The sequence below is a fragment of the Macaca thibetana genome, chromosome 6 (genome assembly GCF_024542745.1).
Source record: "Macaca thibetana thibetana isolate TM-01 chromosome 6, ASM2454274v1, whole genome shotgun sequence".
Classification (NCBI taxonomy): domain Eukaryota; kingdom Metazoa; phylum Chordata; class Mammalia; order Primates; family Cercopithecidae; genus Macaca; species Macaca thibetana.
In genome coordinates this window covers 99,572,307-99,590,194 of record NC_065583.1, presented here as the reverse complement: position 1 = coordinate 99,590,194, position 17,888 = coordinate 99,572,307, and the positions used below count along the sequence as shown (strand labels likewise).

General features: G+C 41.1%; 1 protein-coding gene across 5 annotated transcripts in view; it reads left to right on the top strand.

The window, feature by feature from the left end:
• The window catches only part of ATG10 (autophagy related 10), a 307,360-nt gene that overhangs the window by 19,421 nt on the left and 270,051 nt on the right, over nt 1-17,888 (top strand). For 2 of the 5 annotated variants that reach the window (XM_050795733.1, XM_050795729.1), the window contains one exon: nt 13,546-13,665. In XM_050795733.1, coding sequence (XP_050651690.1) covers nt 13,558-13,665 — 108 coding nt within the window. In that variant the 5' untranslated portion in view covers nt 13,546-13,557. Of the gene's footprint in view, nt 1-580; nt 661-686; nt 863-3,654; nt 9,128-13,545; nt 13,666-17,888 lie in introns of those variants that run through there. The other 3 variants (XM_050795732.1, XM_050795734.1, XM_050795731.1) reach the window with 3 other exon arrangements.

Sequence of the window (17,888 nt, the reverse complement as noted above, 5' to 3'; positions counted from 1 at the left end):
CTCCAACCTCTTAGGGGGCTGCTAGTAACCCGCTCCCCACTCAACGAGCCGCCTTTGTGCTCCGCGGAGGGCACCGCCTGCGCTGGGTTGGAGGTGGGGGTGGGGGGGATGAGAGCTGCCCGCGAAGCGAGGGGCGGTGCCTTGGCGGCAGTGGAAGCGGGCGGCAGGGAAGTCTCGCTTCCCTCCTCTCCACCCACTCCCAGTCCCGGCCTGGGTCCCAGCCCCGCCCCTGCCCGGAGCGCGCGGCCGATCACGTCACCGGCCTGCGCTAGGCGGCCCACAAGGCGCACGGGAAGGCGCAATGCGCACGCTCCGACTCGGCCGCTGGCGGCTCTGACTGAAGGAGGCCACGACCACTTCTGGTTGGCCTCGGGGCGCGCTGGCTTGGGTCTTCCTCCGTCCTCGAGGCCCCCGTAGTCCCATCATTCAGCCCCCTAGGGGCACCGCCGCGGCGGTGGCCTCGCAGGGCGCTGGGTTCCACTCTCCAGCTCTCCTCCCCCTGGCCCCATCGCCCCGCCCTCGTCGGGCTGGGCTGCGGGGTCAGGGGCCGAGCGGAGCGGGGTGAGTATTCCCACAGCCCCTGCTGGTCGCCGCCTCCCGGCTCTGCTTCCCACACGGTCCTCGCCTTACTCCTAGGACAGGGAGGAAGGGCTCGCGCGGGTAGGCGGGACACAGCCCAGTCCTGAACAAAAGGCCGGGGAAGCGGGTCCCCGCCGGTGAATTGCGGGCCTGTGTTGGCCGCCGCGCGCGGGGGCGAGCGGGGAAGGGCGAGGACACTCCCTCCCCGGGACCCAGTCCCCGTCGCGCACACGGTGTCACCAGCACTCCTGGCCCAATACCCAATTGCTGCAGCACCCTCGAAGTGGGTAGTCACTACCTTGTGTTTAAAATCCACATACTGATAGCAAATCTTTGGCCATGTGACGTTGAAACAGTATTAAATTACTGGGGTTTCCGGTGGCTGAGTCCAACTTAATTTGAAGTTTCACATTCATCAAGTATCAGGAGGAATAACTTGGTATTTAGAGCCAACAGGTTTTTCTTTTTTTTTTTTAAACCTCCCAAAAAACCTATAAAATCAAGAATTGCCGGGGAGGGTGGGAGAATGATAAAGGAATAGTTGACTGATTTATAGAAACTTTTCGTGGTAAAAATTACAAAAGTATTGGAAATAAGGCAAAAGGATGACAGCATGTTTTTTTCGGAGTCAAAATGGAGCCTGTTTAATAGGCCCACCTGAAGATGATTTAGATGTCTAGGGGAGTGTATTTTGTTTGGCATGATGATATTGATTAGGGCCTAGGCTTTGTAGTTCACATCTTTTGGAGTAATGGAGATGCAAATTATTTGAGTGGGATAGAAAAAAAATACAGTACTCCTAAAGGTTGTAGTTCTATTGCGTTGTAGGATATTAACCATTTTTCTTTTTTCTTTTTTTTGGAGACAGATTTTCGCTCTGTCACACAGGCTGGAGTGCAGTGGCATGATCTCGGCTCACTGCAACCTCTGCCTCCCGGGTTCAAGCAATTCTCCTGCCTCAGCCTCCTAAGTAGCTGGGACTACAGGTGCCCGCCACCATGCCCAGCTAATTTTTGTATGTTTACTAGAGACGGGGTTTCACCATATTGGACAGGCTGGTCTTGAACTCGTGATCTTGTGATCCATCCGCCTGCCTCGGCCTCCCAAAATGCTGGGATTACAGGCATAAGCCACCGCACCCGGCCGATATTAACCATTTTTCTATCTAACCTATCAAACTTACCTTTCTTCAGTGTTTATGCTCAGTTCCTGAAATGCTTTTGAGCGCACTAAGCCATTCAGCTTGCTCCATTGTGAGTTTAATAAGTCTTTGTCACAGGTTCATTTTGAATCATATTTATAACTTTTGTTATTGGACAATGGTCACTATTCTTTAGTGGCAAAAACAAGTTTATGCTTCTCAGGATGGGAGGACATCGGCCCTGTGTGGTACTCAAATACATCTTAGGACCCCAAGTAGAATCCTTTCTCATTGCTTCCGAAGGGTTAAACAGTGACCAGAGGAAATGTTACAGAACCTTGACCAAAAAATAAATCCAGAGTATTGAGAAATTAAAATTAAAGTCTTGCAGATTGCAGAGTTTAAAAATTGTTATTGATATTTTAAATTGAAGAAATTAGTGGAAACAGTAGTTCTAAACTGCATTCATTTGAATGTGGAGTGTTAAAAGATTATTTCCTCTGTCTCCTGCTTTTCCCTTGCCACCTCCTGTTTTATTATGATAAGGTTAACTGAGATTTTGCTACATGGTGGGCCATTCAAGTTATGTATAATGTTTTGTGACAAACTGTATGTTGACAGTAGTTCCTGATGCCTAATACATTTCTGAGAAAGGTAAAGCAGCCCTTTAGGAAAAACAAGGAGAGTAAAACTTAACAGAAGATTTCTTAAGATGGGCTTGATTTGATGATTATCTTTGAAGCCTAGAGATGTGTTTGGGACCCAGGAGGTTATGTTTGAATCATAAATATAATCAGGGAATCTTAAGAAAAAAAAAAGCCATAGAGATCATTTGGTGATTATCTGTTGAAAACAAATGTTTTCAGGGGACAAGCAGCCTGAGTATAATAAAACAATTAGAAAGTTGGGGAATGGAGAATAGGAGAATAAGCTGTACCTGAAGGAATTCTGATTAGGGAATGGTTGCTGAAAACTGCAGAGACAAGACTTCTCTAATGTGCTTACCTGATCACATAGGTTTATAGGATCCAGGAAGAGTGCTTAGTAATAGGAGTTTAGCTTTGAAGCTAGGGTTATTTCATATCACTGTCATGTAACATCTTTCCGAGGAAACCTTTTTATCATCTCTTCTGAGCTCAAGAACCTACAATGGTTTCCTGTTACCAACTGTTTTAAATGGAATCTCCTTTGGGTTTTTTTGGTTTCTTTTTTTGGTTTGTTTTTTTAAGACGTGGAGTCTCTGTAAGTTGCCAGGCTGGAGTGCAGTGGCTATTTAGAGGCACAATTAGAAGGCACTACACAGCCTTGACTCCTGGCTCAGGCAGTCCTCCTGCCTCAGCCTCCTGAGTAGTGAGGACTAAAGGTGAGAGTTACCTCTCCAAGCTTTCTTTGACTTTTAAGACTGTAAACTTCCTGCACCCTGTCCCTAGATTCTCAATATCCCTCAATCTATACTCTCCATTCAGGTTCTTTACTGGTGTACCTCATTTCAGTCTGTTCCAAGGTTCACTGCCACTGCCCCCATCCCTTCTATTTTTCTTTCTATATCCTCCTGTAATTCAAGGATTAACTGAAATCTAACTCCTGTAGGGCACAGGCTCTGGTTCCAGACTGCCTTAGGTCAAATTGCTACACTTAACAGCTGTCTTATCTTGGACAAGTTACCCTCTCTGTCTCAATTTCCTTATTTATAAAATACAGAAAATCGTAGTAATTTACCTCAAAAAGTTGCTCTGAGTGTTTGTTACCAGTTCTTAATACATAGTAATACATGCAATTTTAATTATTTTAATCCATACTAATTCTTCAAACAGTGGTTGTATAATTTATCACTGTTTTTTATTATCCATTATTCTCTGATGTTCTTTTCAATTTGAATCTTTACTTAAAAATTTGATTACTTTGAAAAGAATGTGTATTCTGAAAAATAAAAAAAATTTTTGATTACAAACTATTGAAGGCAAAAACTGTATTATACTTCTTTTTGAAAGTCTCCTAAACCAAGTCTGGGTGTAGTGGTTCATGCCTGTGATCTCAGCACTTTGGGAGGCTGAGGCAGGCAAATTGCCTTAGCTGAGGAGTTCGAGACTAGCCTTGGTAACATTGCAAAACCCTGTGTCTACAAAAAATACAAAAAAGTAGCTGTGCATGGTGGTGCACACATGTGGTCCCAGCTACTCAAAAGGCTGAGGTGGGAGGATCGCTTGAGCCTGGGAGGTGGAGGTTGCAGTCAGCTAAGATGGCACCACTGCCCTCAATCCTGGGTGACATAGACCCCCTCTCTCTCAAAAAAAAAAAAAAAAAAAAAAAAAAGTATCTTAAACCTCTCAGGATGATCTGGGGGCTCCGTGTAATATTTTTTTCTTCTCATCTTACTATCTAGTTTTCTTTTTCTTTTCTGTTTTTTCATTTTACTTTTGTAGCTTAGTTCCAAAAGTATTTGAGGTAGCTTATAAACTATATAATATAAAATAACATAAAAAATAAAGAGAAATCAAGATTGTGGAAATATGAAACTTGAATAGAAAGATGTGATTAGGATGAGTTATACTGAAAATATATTGTGAATGTTGTACAATTATTAAAGGTAGGCCACAAAGTTCCAAGCTTCATCATGGTCAAAGGAAAGAAGGAAACATATTTATTGCCCAGCAAAAACAGCTTCCTGTGTTAAAATAATTGGGAGGCCATTGCCTGAGGAAGCTCCAGTGCCCTGGGTTCCTACATAAACAAACTTAAGCCCAACTCAGTCTAAATGGTCTTATTCTAGGAAAATGAAACTTGTAGCTTAACCAATCAGAAACCAACTAACCTCTAACCACTGACTTTTACTGGAATGATCCAAGTAAGACTACTCCACTTTGACCAATCATAGATTTTCTTGGCCTTTCTTGTGCCGTTTACTCTACAAAAGCTTTTTAACTGTGTCCCTTTGGTGCAGCCCCATGTTGCTTGCATTCTGGAGCTGACTAATTCATTAATATGCCTAGTGCTCCATTATTGGAATGCTAAGCTTGTGGGAGTTATTTATATCCTGCTCAAGGTCATCGCCAAGGTCTGATTTTTCACAAAAAAAAATTTGCAACCTCCCGCATAAATGAGTTAACCATTGTCTGCTCAAATAAACATTTTCTTGTTTTTGTTTTTTGGAGACAGTATCTTGTTGTGTCACCCAGGCTGGAGGGCAGTAGTGCAGTTATGGCTCACTGTAGCCTCGATTTCCTGGGCTCAAGCTATCCTCCCACTTCAGCCTCCCAAGTAGCTGGGACTACAGGCATGCACCACTATGGCAGATTAATTTTTGTATTTTTTGTAGAGGCAGGATCTCACCATTTGCCCAGGCTGGTCTTAAATTCCTGGGCTCAAGCAATCCACCTGCCTTGTCCTCCCAAAGTGCTGGGATCACTGTGCCTGACCTCAAATAAACTCTTTAAAATTTTAATGTGCCTTAGTTTATCTTTTAGTACTTAGTAAATATTTAGTGAGTGAAATGGAGGTTGTGATCTCAGATTTTAAAGGATATGCTGAGGCCCTAGAGTTAAATTCTCTAGACTTTGTTAATTCCTTACCTACTTCCCAGTATTTCTCAAAGGGGGCTCTACTGACATTTTTACGGACAACTCTTCACTGTGTGGGATTGTCCTGCACATCGTAGAATGTTTATTTTACCTGGTCTGTCAGTACTAAATGGCAATGGCAGGCTCTAACTTCTTTTCTTTTTGACAATCCAATATGATCCCATTTATTTCCAAGCAGCCCCTTGAAGAGTGGGTTCCCCATAAAGTTGGGAACCGTTGACCTTATTTGCCCATACTCTACTCCATCCAAGCTATGCTGCATCCACTGCCATTTGTTTTATTTTTAAACCTTGCATTCTTTTCAGACCCTGTCTTTGCAGGAGCTCCTCCATATTTTTGGAGTGACTTTGTCTCCACCTGGTTGGTCCTTACTCAAATTTCGAAATTCAGTTCTTTAAGAATTGAATTCATGTGTTCAGAACTCCAAGTTTTGGAGTCTTCCCCAGTTTTGCCAGGAAGTTTGATATTCTTTTCTAGGGGGACACTCACAGCAAGCACTAGGGTATTGTAGGTACTGAGTGGATGAATGAAAAACTTGTGGAAATAGAAGGCACATTAGTCTCATCTCTGAACAAAGACGTTTGCAAGAAGAAAAATTTAAAGAGAATGTGTCTTTCATTACAAAAATGTCCAACCATTTCTTTTTTTTAAATTTTCCAAAATAAAAATATGGCACTTGGTAGTATATTTTAAAGGCACTTTGCTCTATCATCTGTATTCAGGCTGGTACTGATTCTGTAGCTTCTGATATTGTGTTGGTCCTTTTTTTGTTTTTTTTTTTTGAGATGGAGTCTCGCTGTGTTGCCTAAGCTGGAATGCAATGGCACGATCTCAGCTCATTGCAACCTCTGCCTCCCAGGTTCAAGTGGTTCTCCTGCCTCAGCCTCCCAAGTAGCTGGGATTACAGCTGCCTGCCATCACGCTCAGCTAATTTTTGTATTTTTAGTAGAGATGGGGTTTCACCATGTTGGTCAGGATGGTCTCGAACTCCTGACCTCAGGTGATCTGTCCACCTTGGCCTCCCAAAATGCTGGGATTACAGGCATGAGCCACTGCTCCTTTCTGTCTCTTATTTTTTGGATACTTTTGGCCAAGGATACCCCATTATCTCCTTATTTCCTAATTCTGGGAATCTTGGCATATGTGCTGACTAGAGTTTGTTGTACTAGTCCTACCACCCACTGTTCAAAGACAGCAAGACAGTTTGAGCTGGTGGATCAGCTCAAATTGTCATCAGTGTTGGAACAGTTTTTCTTAGGAGCTTGCAGAGTTTTATTATTAAAAAAATCTTTTAATAAAAATAATGATACTGGTATCAGAAAGATTGGATGTCACATAGATCTGTGGGTTTTGTTGTTGTTGTTGTTGTTTGTTTTAGAGACAGGATCTTGCTCTGTCTCCAGGCTGAAGGGCAGTGTCACGGTCATAGCTCACTGCAACCTTGAATTCCTAGCCTCAAGTGATCCTCCCACCTCGGCCTCCCAAAGTATACATCAGTTTGTGTAAGAAAAGTACCAAGAAGTGAATAGACCTGAAAGTTGAAGAAAGGTACTATAAATGAGAAGAGATATATAGAATAAGTCCATTCAAATTTTTACATTTTTTTTTCTTTTTTCTTTTTTTTTAAGACAGTCTCGCTTTGTCACCCAGGCTGGAGTGCAGTGGCACAATCTTAGCTCACTGCAACCTCCGCCTCCTGGGTTTAAGCGATTCTCCTGCCTCAGCCTCTGGAGTAGCTAGGACTACAGTGCACACTACTGCACCTGGCTAATTTTTGTATTTTTAGTAGAGACGGGATTTCACCATGTTAGCCAGGCTGGTCTTGAACTCCTGACCTCAGGTGATTCTCCTGTCTCAGCCTCCCAAAGTGCTGGGATTACAGGCATGAACCACTGTGCTTGGTCTGAATTTTTCTTTTATTCATTTACAACTTAAAAAAAAATTTACTGTTTGCTTATCTGTTATAGATGCTAAGATACAAAGTGTAAATCAAATCCCCAGACATTGTAGACGTTGCTGTATCATCTTCTGGCATTCATTGCAGTGGGTGAAGATGGCAGAGGCTACCCTGATTTTTGTTGCTTGTAGGTAAACCTTTTTTTTTTTGCCTGCATCTTTTTTTCTTTCTAGTCTTTAAATTAAGATATTCCACCAGGCTATGTTTAGGCATAAGTTTCTTTCTAGCAGCTTTGTTTTTTTTTAGAAACATGGTGAATTCTTTCAGTTTATAGGTAAATCTTTTAAATCTTTTTTCCCCCATCTTAGAACAGTTTTTCAATTGTACATTTGCTTATGATTGTAGTTCAGAAATTCCAGTTATTTGTAGGTTGGACCTGTGTTCTTTGTCCTTCCCATCAAACAATATGCATGGTTTTCATCATGGTCTCTTTTCTTTTGTGTATTTGGAAAGGATCTTGTGTGCTTATACACTGAAACTCGAATGTGATTTTTTTCCAGCTTCTATACATCTCTCTGTTGCCTTGAATGTAGAATTTATATCTCTACTGTTACATGTTTGAATTTCCTTCCAGTTTTTTCTTATCCAGTTTCCTTTTTAATCTCAGCTGTTTTTCCTTCCTCATCTCTTGCTTTTAGATGAGGTCTTTCCCTTTCTAAACTTTTTCTTTTTAAAATTGGGAACATAGAGTACATAATTCCTCAGTTTGATTTCCATATTCCTAGTGTAAGCCCATTACAGGAGCAAGCTTTACCTCCTCCTGTTTCTGGTAGTGCCCCTCTTTTGTTATGCAAGAGCTACTTAAAGGTCTTGTGTTTTGGTTTACTTCCCTTGACAAAAGAGGGGCATGTTGACTGGTCAGAGGGACCAAGCGTTCCTTCCTTCGTCTCTCTCCCTACCTTTAGAAGCTGGAGGAATCTTCCTCTTTTTGTTAGCTTGGAAAGCAGATGAATGGGTACAACCAAATTTATGAAGGATAGATCATTTTCTATACTCAGGAGAGGTCTTCCTTTCCTAGTGTTGAATCTTTCGGTCCTGTAACTATAATGAGGGAAGTGTTTTTGTATGATTTGAAACAGTTTATAGTTTTGTTTTTTTTTTTTAGTTTTTTGGGATGTTAGTGGTGAGACTATACTATTTTGAGAGCTCATCCTGTTCCTGCAGCAAACCTGTCACTCGCTGCACAGTACTCAGTGCACCTCAGGGCTTTACCTTCCACATCTGGCCATGCACACTGCACTACTGGGCGAGAACTGCCTTGAAAGAGAATTGCCAGTGGGGCTAGAAACCAGGAGGGGAGGGGCAACTCAGGATCTGTTTCTCTGAAGGGAATACAGAATGGGAGAGGGTGAAATGACCCTCTTCCCAACTGACCTAGTGATAGAGAGGTCAGAGCAAGCCTCAGCTACCAACAGAGATTCCTCATTTCTAGGCTAGGTACAGTGTTGCCTCTTATTTAAACTTTGATTTGGAATATGTATTCCAATGGGAAGGCGAGGAGGGAGAATTGAGCCCTGCTGGTCATCTGTTGTCAGGACTGATCCGACTTCTCTTTTGATGTATCTCTGTGCTATTTTATTGGATTGCCCAGGGCCATGCCTTCTGTGTCCCACCCAGGCTGCCAAATGTCTTGAAATCCAGGTCTTTTACCAGCCCTGTCAAAATGATTCATCTTTTGTCTAGGGATCATGCTAGTCTTTTAGCATGATTCCCTTTGAAAGTATCCCAGGTGCTAATTAAAAGTAATTATTTTGGGGTCTTCAGAATCAGGTTATCTTTCGGCCAAGACTTAGGATTCTGCATTGAAATTTGCACTGTGGTTGCTTCCTTGCTCTCTAAAATTTGAGGACCACTGCCTAAGGACCTTGCTAGGTAAGTGATTAAATTAATCTAAATGAATTCAAGCCAAATTGCCATAAAAGTAGTGGGTTGATGTTTAACTCTCCTAGCTGATATTGCATGTTTTTTAAAAAAGAGTCTACACTTAGAGTTATAAATAATGTGGAATTGTTGCTAGGAGGGACAAGTATTCAGGAAATTGCCTACTTTATTAGTCAAAAATGATTTTTAATGTTTAAATGTATGCATAGCATGTTCTGTGGTAATCACATTTTTGTAAATGATCTTAAGTTCCGGGAAATTTAGTTATATTTCTTATAGTGTTTTAGTCCTATTATGACTTTGATATACATTGATTTATAGATTCATCAAATCAACGGCTCCAACTAAAACAATAACAAAGAATTAGTTCCACACACATTATATTAAAAATCACATTAAACAATATGGAGAGTGGTAGTGAAAAAATTGTTTTCAATTAAAAAGGATCATTTAAACAATGATTATATAGTGTTAGAATTCACTAAGGCTGCTTTTCTGGAAAGATATATTTGAACAGCAGCAGAATAAACATCTTCTATGCTTCTAGTCTAAGGGCTAACTTATAGTTTGGAAAGACTACCCTCACTTGGCGGGGAAACTTACTCTATTTTCCAATCTTTAGTCTCTGGTAAAGCAGTTAGAAAAAGGTTTTGATTGAATGTTACGTAACAAAAACAAAATCAAGAACAAAACAACACAATTCTTCAGCTGGAGTAAGTCTCAAGCAAAATGGATGTTAATAACAACTTAATGCCGGGCGTGGTGGCTCACACCTATAATCCTAGTACTTTGGGAGGCTAAGGTGGGTGGATTGCATGAGCTCAGGAGTTCGAGACCAGCCTGGACAACACAGTGAAACCCGGTCTCTACTAAAATACAAAAAATTAGCCTGGTGTGGTGGCGTGCACCTGTAGTCCCAGCTACTTGGGAGGCTGAGTCAGGAGAATCACTTGAACCCGGGAGGCGGAGATTGCAGTGAACTGAGATCATGCCACTGCATGCCAGCCTGGGCGATTCCGTCTCCAAAACACAAAACAAAACAAAACAACTTATACTTTATGACACAAGGAGTGCTGACTCATTTCTAACTTTTACTTACAACTAGAAATGAGAGATTCATTGTTTAGGATGAGATGAGAATTGAAATTCATCTTTTTACTGAGAGTTCACTTGAGTGACTGTTGTCACCTGTAGAGTAAATTTAGTTTAAGATAACTTAAGTCTGGAAACATATGCAGTTCACATATCTAAGGTTTTTCAATTTGCAAAATAAGTATTCTTGCTATTATTGCTTAATAAGCCACAGTTGTGGTTATTTCCATTTTTAGCCATATTTTCATCCATTTCATTATAGGAAGTTCTGATTCAAATTTCTGCCTCTGCTAGTTTATAAATTTGGTAGAGGACCAGAAAGTATTACAACTTGAAAACTATGTATAAAAATGTTGATTGAATTATATTTACATTTTTGAGTTGAAATATTCTTGAGCAAAAAAGCAATAATTATTCCATGATATTTCATTATGGTACGTTATGATGAATCGAGTTGAGATGGATATCTTTTTAATATAGTATACTTCCTAATTTTGTAATCAAGCCATAAGTGTTTGTATTATTGTATGTAGCATCCTTCAGCAAAGCCTAGTCCTTAGATAATTTTAAAAGTATTCAACCAAATATCAATTAGTGTTTTGATGTTCAGTCATCTTGCTCGTAGCACAGTGCTGTTAATTAGATACACTATGGCTATTGAATGAAATTTTATGTTTAAGTATTTTCAATACTTCAGTAAACCTCAAGTAACTGGAGGGCTTAGGCTACTTTGTTCAGTTTTTTTTTTTTTTTTTGAGATGGAGTCTCGCTCTGTCGCCCAGGCTGGAGTGCAGTGGCCAGATCTCAGCTCACTGCAAGCTCCACCTCCCAGGTTCACGCCATTCTCCTGCCTCAGCCTCCCGAGTAGCTGGGACTACAGGCACCCGCCACCTCGCCCGGCTAGTTTTTTGTATTTTTTTTAGTAGAGACGGGGTTCACCGTGTTAGCCAGGATGGTCTCCATCTCCTGACCTTGTGATCCACCCGTCTCAACCTCCCAAAGTGCTGGGATTACAGGCTTGAGCCACCGCGCCCGGCCTGCTTTGTTCAGTTTTGTTACTAACTAAGAGTCTTGTTGGAGTTTTAAAAATATTAGTAAGTATATTAGTGTTCTTTATGAACGAAAGTTAATTTTTCTTTGATTTAGTATCTTTCAGTATATGTCAGGATCATCATACATTTGGAAAAATTTCCTCTGACTGCACCATATCAGTCTTCTCTTGCTATTCTAGTTTTGCATTCTCTCTCTGATTGATGAAATGGGTTCTGTTACCATCTACGTAATGTTGATATAGAATCGGTATTTCCAGCCCAGATTTCTCTTTCCTTTTGAGTTCAAGACACACCTCAAAATGCCTGCTGGACCCCTTTACTTGGACATTCCACAGGCATTTCAAATTCAAACTCAATATGGCCAAATTAAACCCATCTCTCTTCCCAAACCTTTTCTTCCTCCAGAGACCTCTGTCTTACTCAATGAACCACCACCTAAAGGCAGAAAGCTTGGAATCTTTTCTCTCCCCTGTCCCCACCAATCTTTTCAGTTGTATTGTCCATACCTAGTTCAATAGCAGTTTATTTTTCTTAGAGAGACTCACTTTTATCAAATCTTTCCAAGGCATTTGGTTATAGAAATATCAGTTGTCCTTCTTTTATAACTTTTTTTTTTTTTTTTTTGAGACGGAGTCTGGCTATGTCGTCCAGGCTGGAGTGCAGTGGCACCATCTCGGCTCACTGCAAGCTCCGCCTCCTGGGTTCATGCCATTCTCCTGCCTCAGCCTCTTGAGTAGCTGGGACTACAGGCGCCCGCCACCACGCGCGGCTAATTTTTTGTATTTTTAGTAGAGACGGGGTTTCATCGTGTTAGCCAGGATGATCTTGATCTCCTGACCTCATAATCTGCCCGCCTCTGCCTCCCAAAGTGCTGGGTGAGCCACCACGCCCTGCCTTCTTTTTTACTCTTATGTTTTGGTTTGTTTAACATTTAATTACAGTATATATTTATGATAGGAGAATAAGGTTTGTGAACACACAGTTAACTGATGGGAGCAGAGGTGCTTCATGATCAGCATGCTGTAGACATGAGTCAGTGTCGATTAATCTGGCAAGTTGGTTAGATGGAGGTTGGATAAGAGAGTTCCTACTGTAATTATTTGTATTTCTTATCTCCCTTTGTTAGAATATGAGCTCTTACAAGGCAAGGACTATATATTTTTTCATTTTTGTATACCTAACTTTTACTTACGCACAGTGCCTGCTACTTAATAGATATTCACTATGTATTTGTTGGATGAATGAACAAACTTACATAGATTATACTAAATTTGAATAATCAGAAATGACAGTGGTTTAGGAATTAGCTAGTATAGACAGATCATTGACCTTGGAGCCAAACAGAGGTTTAAAATCCTTGCAGTTTATATGATTTTAATTCAATTGAACAAAAGCATCTAGAGTGTTTACTATGCTAAGCACCAAAGATACAGAAACAGGAATATAAAAACAGAAAAAGCTGGGCATTGTGGCTCATGCCTATAATCTCAGCACTCTGGGAAGCCGAGGCTGGTGGATCGCTTGAGGTCAGGAGTTTAAGACCAGCCTGGCCAACATGGTGAATCCCTGTCTTTACTAAGAATACAAAAATTAGCCAGCGTGGTGGCATGCAACTGTGATCCCAGCTACTCGAGAGGCTGAGGTGGGAGAATCACTTGAACCTGGGAAGCGGAGGTTGCAGTGAGCCGGCATCATGCCATTGCACTCCAGCTTGGATGATGGAGCGAGTCTTCATCTCAAAAACAATAACAACAACAACAAAAATAAAAACAACAAAAATAAAAACAACAACAAAAAAATGGGGATAAGGTGAGAAAGATAGAAAAAACAAAAACACTTTTTTATTTTTTTTGAGATGGGGTCTCATTCTCTCGCCCAGGCTGGAGTAGAGTGGCATGATCATACCTAACTGCAGTCTTGAACTCTTGGTCTCAAGTGATCCTCCTGCCTCAGCCTCCTGAGTAGATGAGACTACAAGTGCACATCACTCTGCCTGGCTGTTTTTAGTTTGTATATAGACAGAGTCTTGCTATGTTGACCAGGTTAGTCTCGAACTCCTCAGTTCAAGCTGTCTTCCTGCTTTGGCCTCCCAAATTGCTGGGATTACAGGTGTGAGCCACCACACCTGACCAAAACCATTTTTCAGTGGCCTTGAGGCCATTCTACATCCCAAATTTTGGTTTATTGACAGAAATAAATCAATTAGCAGAATTCCTTTCAATATTATTCTAAAGTTGATGCTAATACTTAGTTTTTATATTACAGTTGTCATTTAACATGGAAGAAGATGAGTTCATTGGAGAAAAAACATTCCAACATTATTGTGCAGAATTCATTAAACATTCACAACAGATAGGTGATAGTTGGGAATGGAGACCATCAAAGGTAAGAATGGAAATGTTTGTTTTCTATCTCAAAAGAGGATTTTTTGTTTTGTATTGTTTTGGTTTGTTGACATGTACCTCCATAATTGAAATTAAGGTATGAAAACTGGTTTGATTTAGTAAAAGGCTTAAATTGAAGGATGTCTTACAACAGATGTCCATTTTCTTATTTCGACTATATATATTCATTATTATCAGGCTAATGAAGTATTATTTTGAAAAGTCCTTAGGTAACCTGCTTAATTTAATAGATAGAAATTAGCATATTAATTATCTGAATATAAACAGATGTTTCTGTGGTGCTTCAAATCATCAATCCTAAGTTAATATTCTTAGGAAACTACTTTCGTCTAGAGAGTAAAAAGATAATCTTGAAACCAAACCATAAACAATCACAAATTCTGAAATATTGAGGACTGTATTAATTGGAAATTTCCTATTAATATAAACATATTTCAAAATATTTTTTCTTTTTTGTGACAGAGTCTCACTCTGTCCCCCAGGCTGGAGTGCAATGGCATGATCTTGGCTCACCGCAACCTGTGCCTTTCGAGTTCAAGTGATTCTTGTGTCTCAGCCTCCCTAGTAGCTGGGACTACAGATGTGCACCACCACACCTGGCTAAATTTTTTGTATTTTTAGTAGAGATGGAGTTTTGCCATGTTGGCCAGGGTGGTCTTTAACTCCTGGCCTTGAGTGATCTGCCCACCTCAGCCTCCCAAAGTCCTGGGATTATAGGCGTGAGCCACCACGCCCAGCCCCCAATTTTTTTTTTGTTTTTTTGAGATGGGTTCTTGTTCTGTTCTGGAGTATGGTGGCACAATCTTGGCTCACTGCAATCACCACTTCCTGGGTTCAAGCGATTCTTGTGCCTCAGCCTCCCGAGTAGCTGGGACTATAGGTGCATGCCACTGTACCTGGCTAATTTTTGTATTTTGAGTAGAGACGGGGTTTCACCATGTTGGCCTTTCTGGTTTCAAGTGATCACTCCTGACCGCAAGTGATCTGCCCACCTCCATCTCCCAAAGTGCTGGGATTACAAGCGTGAACCATCACGCCTGGCCCAAAGTATTTTTTTTCTCTTGGTTCGGTTCAGTAATAACAATGTAAAAGGCCTATGTACTTATTTCCACACTTACAGTTAGTTCTCTGTCAAAAACTGTTTTTTTGTTATGTTTTGTTTTGAGACAGAGTCTTGCTCTGTTACCCAGGCTGGAGTGCAGTGGCACAATCTTGGCTCACTGCAGTCTCTGCCTCCTGATTCAAGCAATTCTCATGCCTCAGCCTCCCAAGTAGTAGCTGGGATTTTAGGTGTCCACCACCATGCCTGGCTAATTTTTGTATTTTTAGTAGAGACAAGGTTTGGCCATGTTGGCCAGGTTGGTCTCGAACTCCTGACCTCAAGCCACCCTGCCTCAGCCTCCCAAAGAGCTGGGATTACAAGCATGAGCCACCACGCTTGGCCTCTGTCAAAAGCTTTTTAAAGAGTTCCTTGAAATCCCTTCCTTAGAGAATAGGTAAATTTTCTCTCCTTAACATTATACCCGGTTCCTGAAAAGTGATGAATCCTGATTCTCTGCTGGTTGGATCTGTTTCCTGTATACACTCTGAGGAATGAACAGTTTTGGCTGGATTTCCTATGATTCAGAACTGGACCCGGGAGGCGTAGGTTTTGATCAGGTCCAGAGTGTCACTGGGGAAACAAGCCATGATTTCCTCTTGGGTCATGTGCAGGCTGAACTTTGACAGGGCGGCTTATGCACAGTTCAGAGAGTAGGGTCAATCTTTTGTGGTAGTCCAGTCCCACTCTCTAAGTAGCAACTAGACAGTTGATCACCCCTCAGGAAGTCTCCCTCTCCAGGATAATGTGACTGTGCTAGCACCTCTCATTGGTTTTGTTCCGGGGTATATTTTATAGTTTTGTTTGCTATAATGTTTCAATTTTTATTCATCTTGTTTTTTCTATGATTATTGCTGAGGTGAAACAACTGTAATTTTGTATATTAATTTTGTAACCATTCAGTCACCTTATTGAATTTCCCTATTTGTTTTCATTGGTTTTCAGTGGTTTCTCTTGGAATGAGGTCATCCGCAAACTAAGAGGTTTTTTTTTTTGTTTGTTTTTTAAATTGACTTCTTTGTGATAGTTCTCTCTATTATTTTATGCATTGACTAGAAAAATGTTAAGTGATAATAAGAAATCTTACCTTGAGCGTGATTTAATATTTATGCTTTTGTTATAAAATGATTAAATAAAATATTGATTATTTATTGAATTAGTATAGGTTTCTGACCCCTTTTGACCTGTAATAATTTGTGTGATTATTCCTTGGGAACTTTGCCTTTTCACCAGTTTTTTTTTTTTAAAGAAATTTTTCTTCATCTTAAGCTGGAGGCAAGATGATAAAAATTCCTGTTACCATTCCATTACCTGGCAGAATGTGGGAGGGGAAGGCTAAGGAAGGAGCTGGGACTGTGTATGCATTTGTGTTTGAAGGGTGAGGGGGCTGGGGCTGAGAAGGATCTTCAGTAGGGAAATTCTGTCACAAGTTTCTCCACTGAAGTTGTAAACTAATGCCCCAAGAACTGGTTTTCAGGATTTGTTTTCATTATTGACCTTTCTCTAAAAAGGTATGCTTAAGTCTAGCCTTCTGTTGGCTGCCACTGCTTGCTTAGGTAGGAAAGTTCCTTACCTTTTGGAGTGGGAGTTACACCTCTAATTAAGTGTAGTTCACTTTCATGTAGGGGATGAGCACTGAGATAGTGTTGGAACATTACAGTAAATGGGTCAAGCTTCCAGGGACAGAACAATAGGAAGACTGAGTCCAGAAGTCTGTGGCTGACCAGAGTGCCTGGCCTATTGCTAGGTTGGAAATAGGGGTCCAAGTGTTACCAGATCTTCTGATATTTTGAGAAAGGTTAAGCATTCAGATTTGGGTGGAGAGATCTCTGAATTTTTAAATGTTGGCAACTAATTAAAAAAGATTATTTTTCCAACAGTGAGGACCAAACTAAACATGTCAGTGATGCCCAATGTGATGGTCAGTTTATGACCTCTGGGATTGGGTGTCTGTCTGGTATGACTGTGATTTCTCTTCCAGCCCCGCCTCAGCACATGCTATTGCACTGAATTAGTGACAGGGGCTCTAGGCATAGCAGATTCTTGTGTTCTCAATTTGGGCATATTAGTATTTTTGCCACCTAATTTCTGCGATCCTGTGCCATTTTTCTGAAGGGAATTGTGAATCAGTCACTTGGTTATATCCTCAAACCTTTCCTTGTATTATGTAGTATCTCAAGTCTTTTTCTGGGACTGTTCGGAGACAGTATTCTTATACTATTGTTTTGCTTTTCAGGCCTCAGAAATTTATTATTTTTTAAAATTGTTATATTGACGTATAATTGGCATACAATAAACTGCATATATTTAAAGTGTACAACTTACTAAGTTTCGACATATCTATAGACCTGTGAACCTTTACTAAAATCAAGAGTAAATTCATCACCCAATAAAGTTTCCTCATAGTCCTGCTTTCCAATGCCTCCCTCTGCCCCTTCTTGCTCCTGAAACTTATTCTTAAAGTCTTGTTTACTTTGGGAGGCCAAGGCAGGTTGATTACCTGAGGTCAGGAGTTCAAGATCAGCCTGGCCAACATGGTGAAACCCTTTCTCTACTAAAAGTACAAAAAATTAGCTGGATGTGGTGGAGCGTGCCTGTAATTCCAGCTACTCGGGAGGCTAGGGCAGGAGAGTCACTTGAACCTGGGAGACAGAAGTTGCAGTGAGCCAAGATCCTGCCATTGCACTCCAGCCTGGCCAACTCCAGCCTGGCAAACAAGAGCGAAACTCTGTCTCAAAAAAAAAAAAAAAAAAAAAAAAATCTTATCTATACCTATGTATAGGGCTCCTTTATTTTATTTTATGTTTTTAGAGACAGGGTCTCTGTCACCCAGGTTGGCGTGATCATAGCTCACTGCAGCCTCAACCTCCCCAGCTCAGGTAATCCTCCCACTTCAAGCTCCTGAGTAGCTGGGATCACTTAAGCTGGGCTTAAGTGATCCTTCCACCTCAGCTCCCTAAGTAGCTGGGCCACATGCACATACTGCGACACCCAGCTAATTTTTTAATTTTTGTAGAGATGGGATCTCACTGTGTTGCCCAGGCTGGTCTTGAACTCCTGGGCTCAAGCAGTCCTCCCACCTCGGCCTCTCAAAGTGTTGGGAT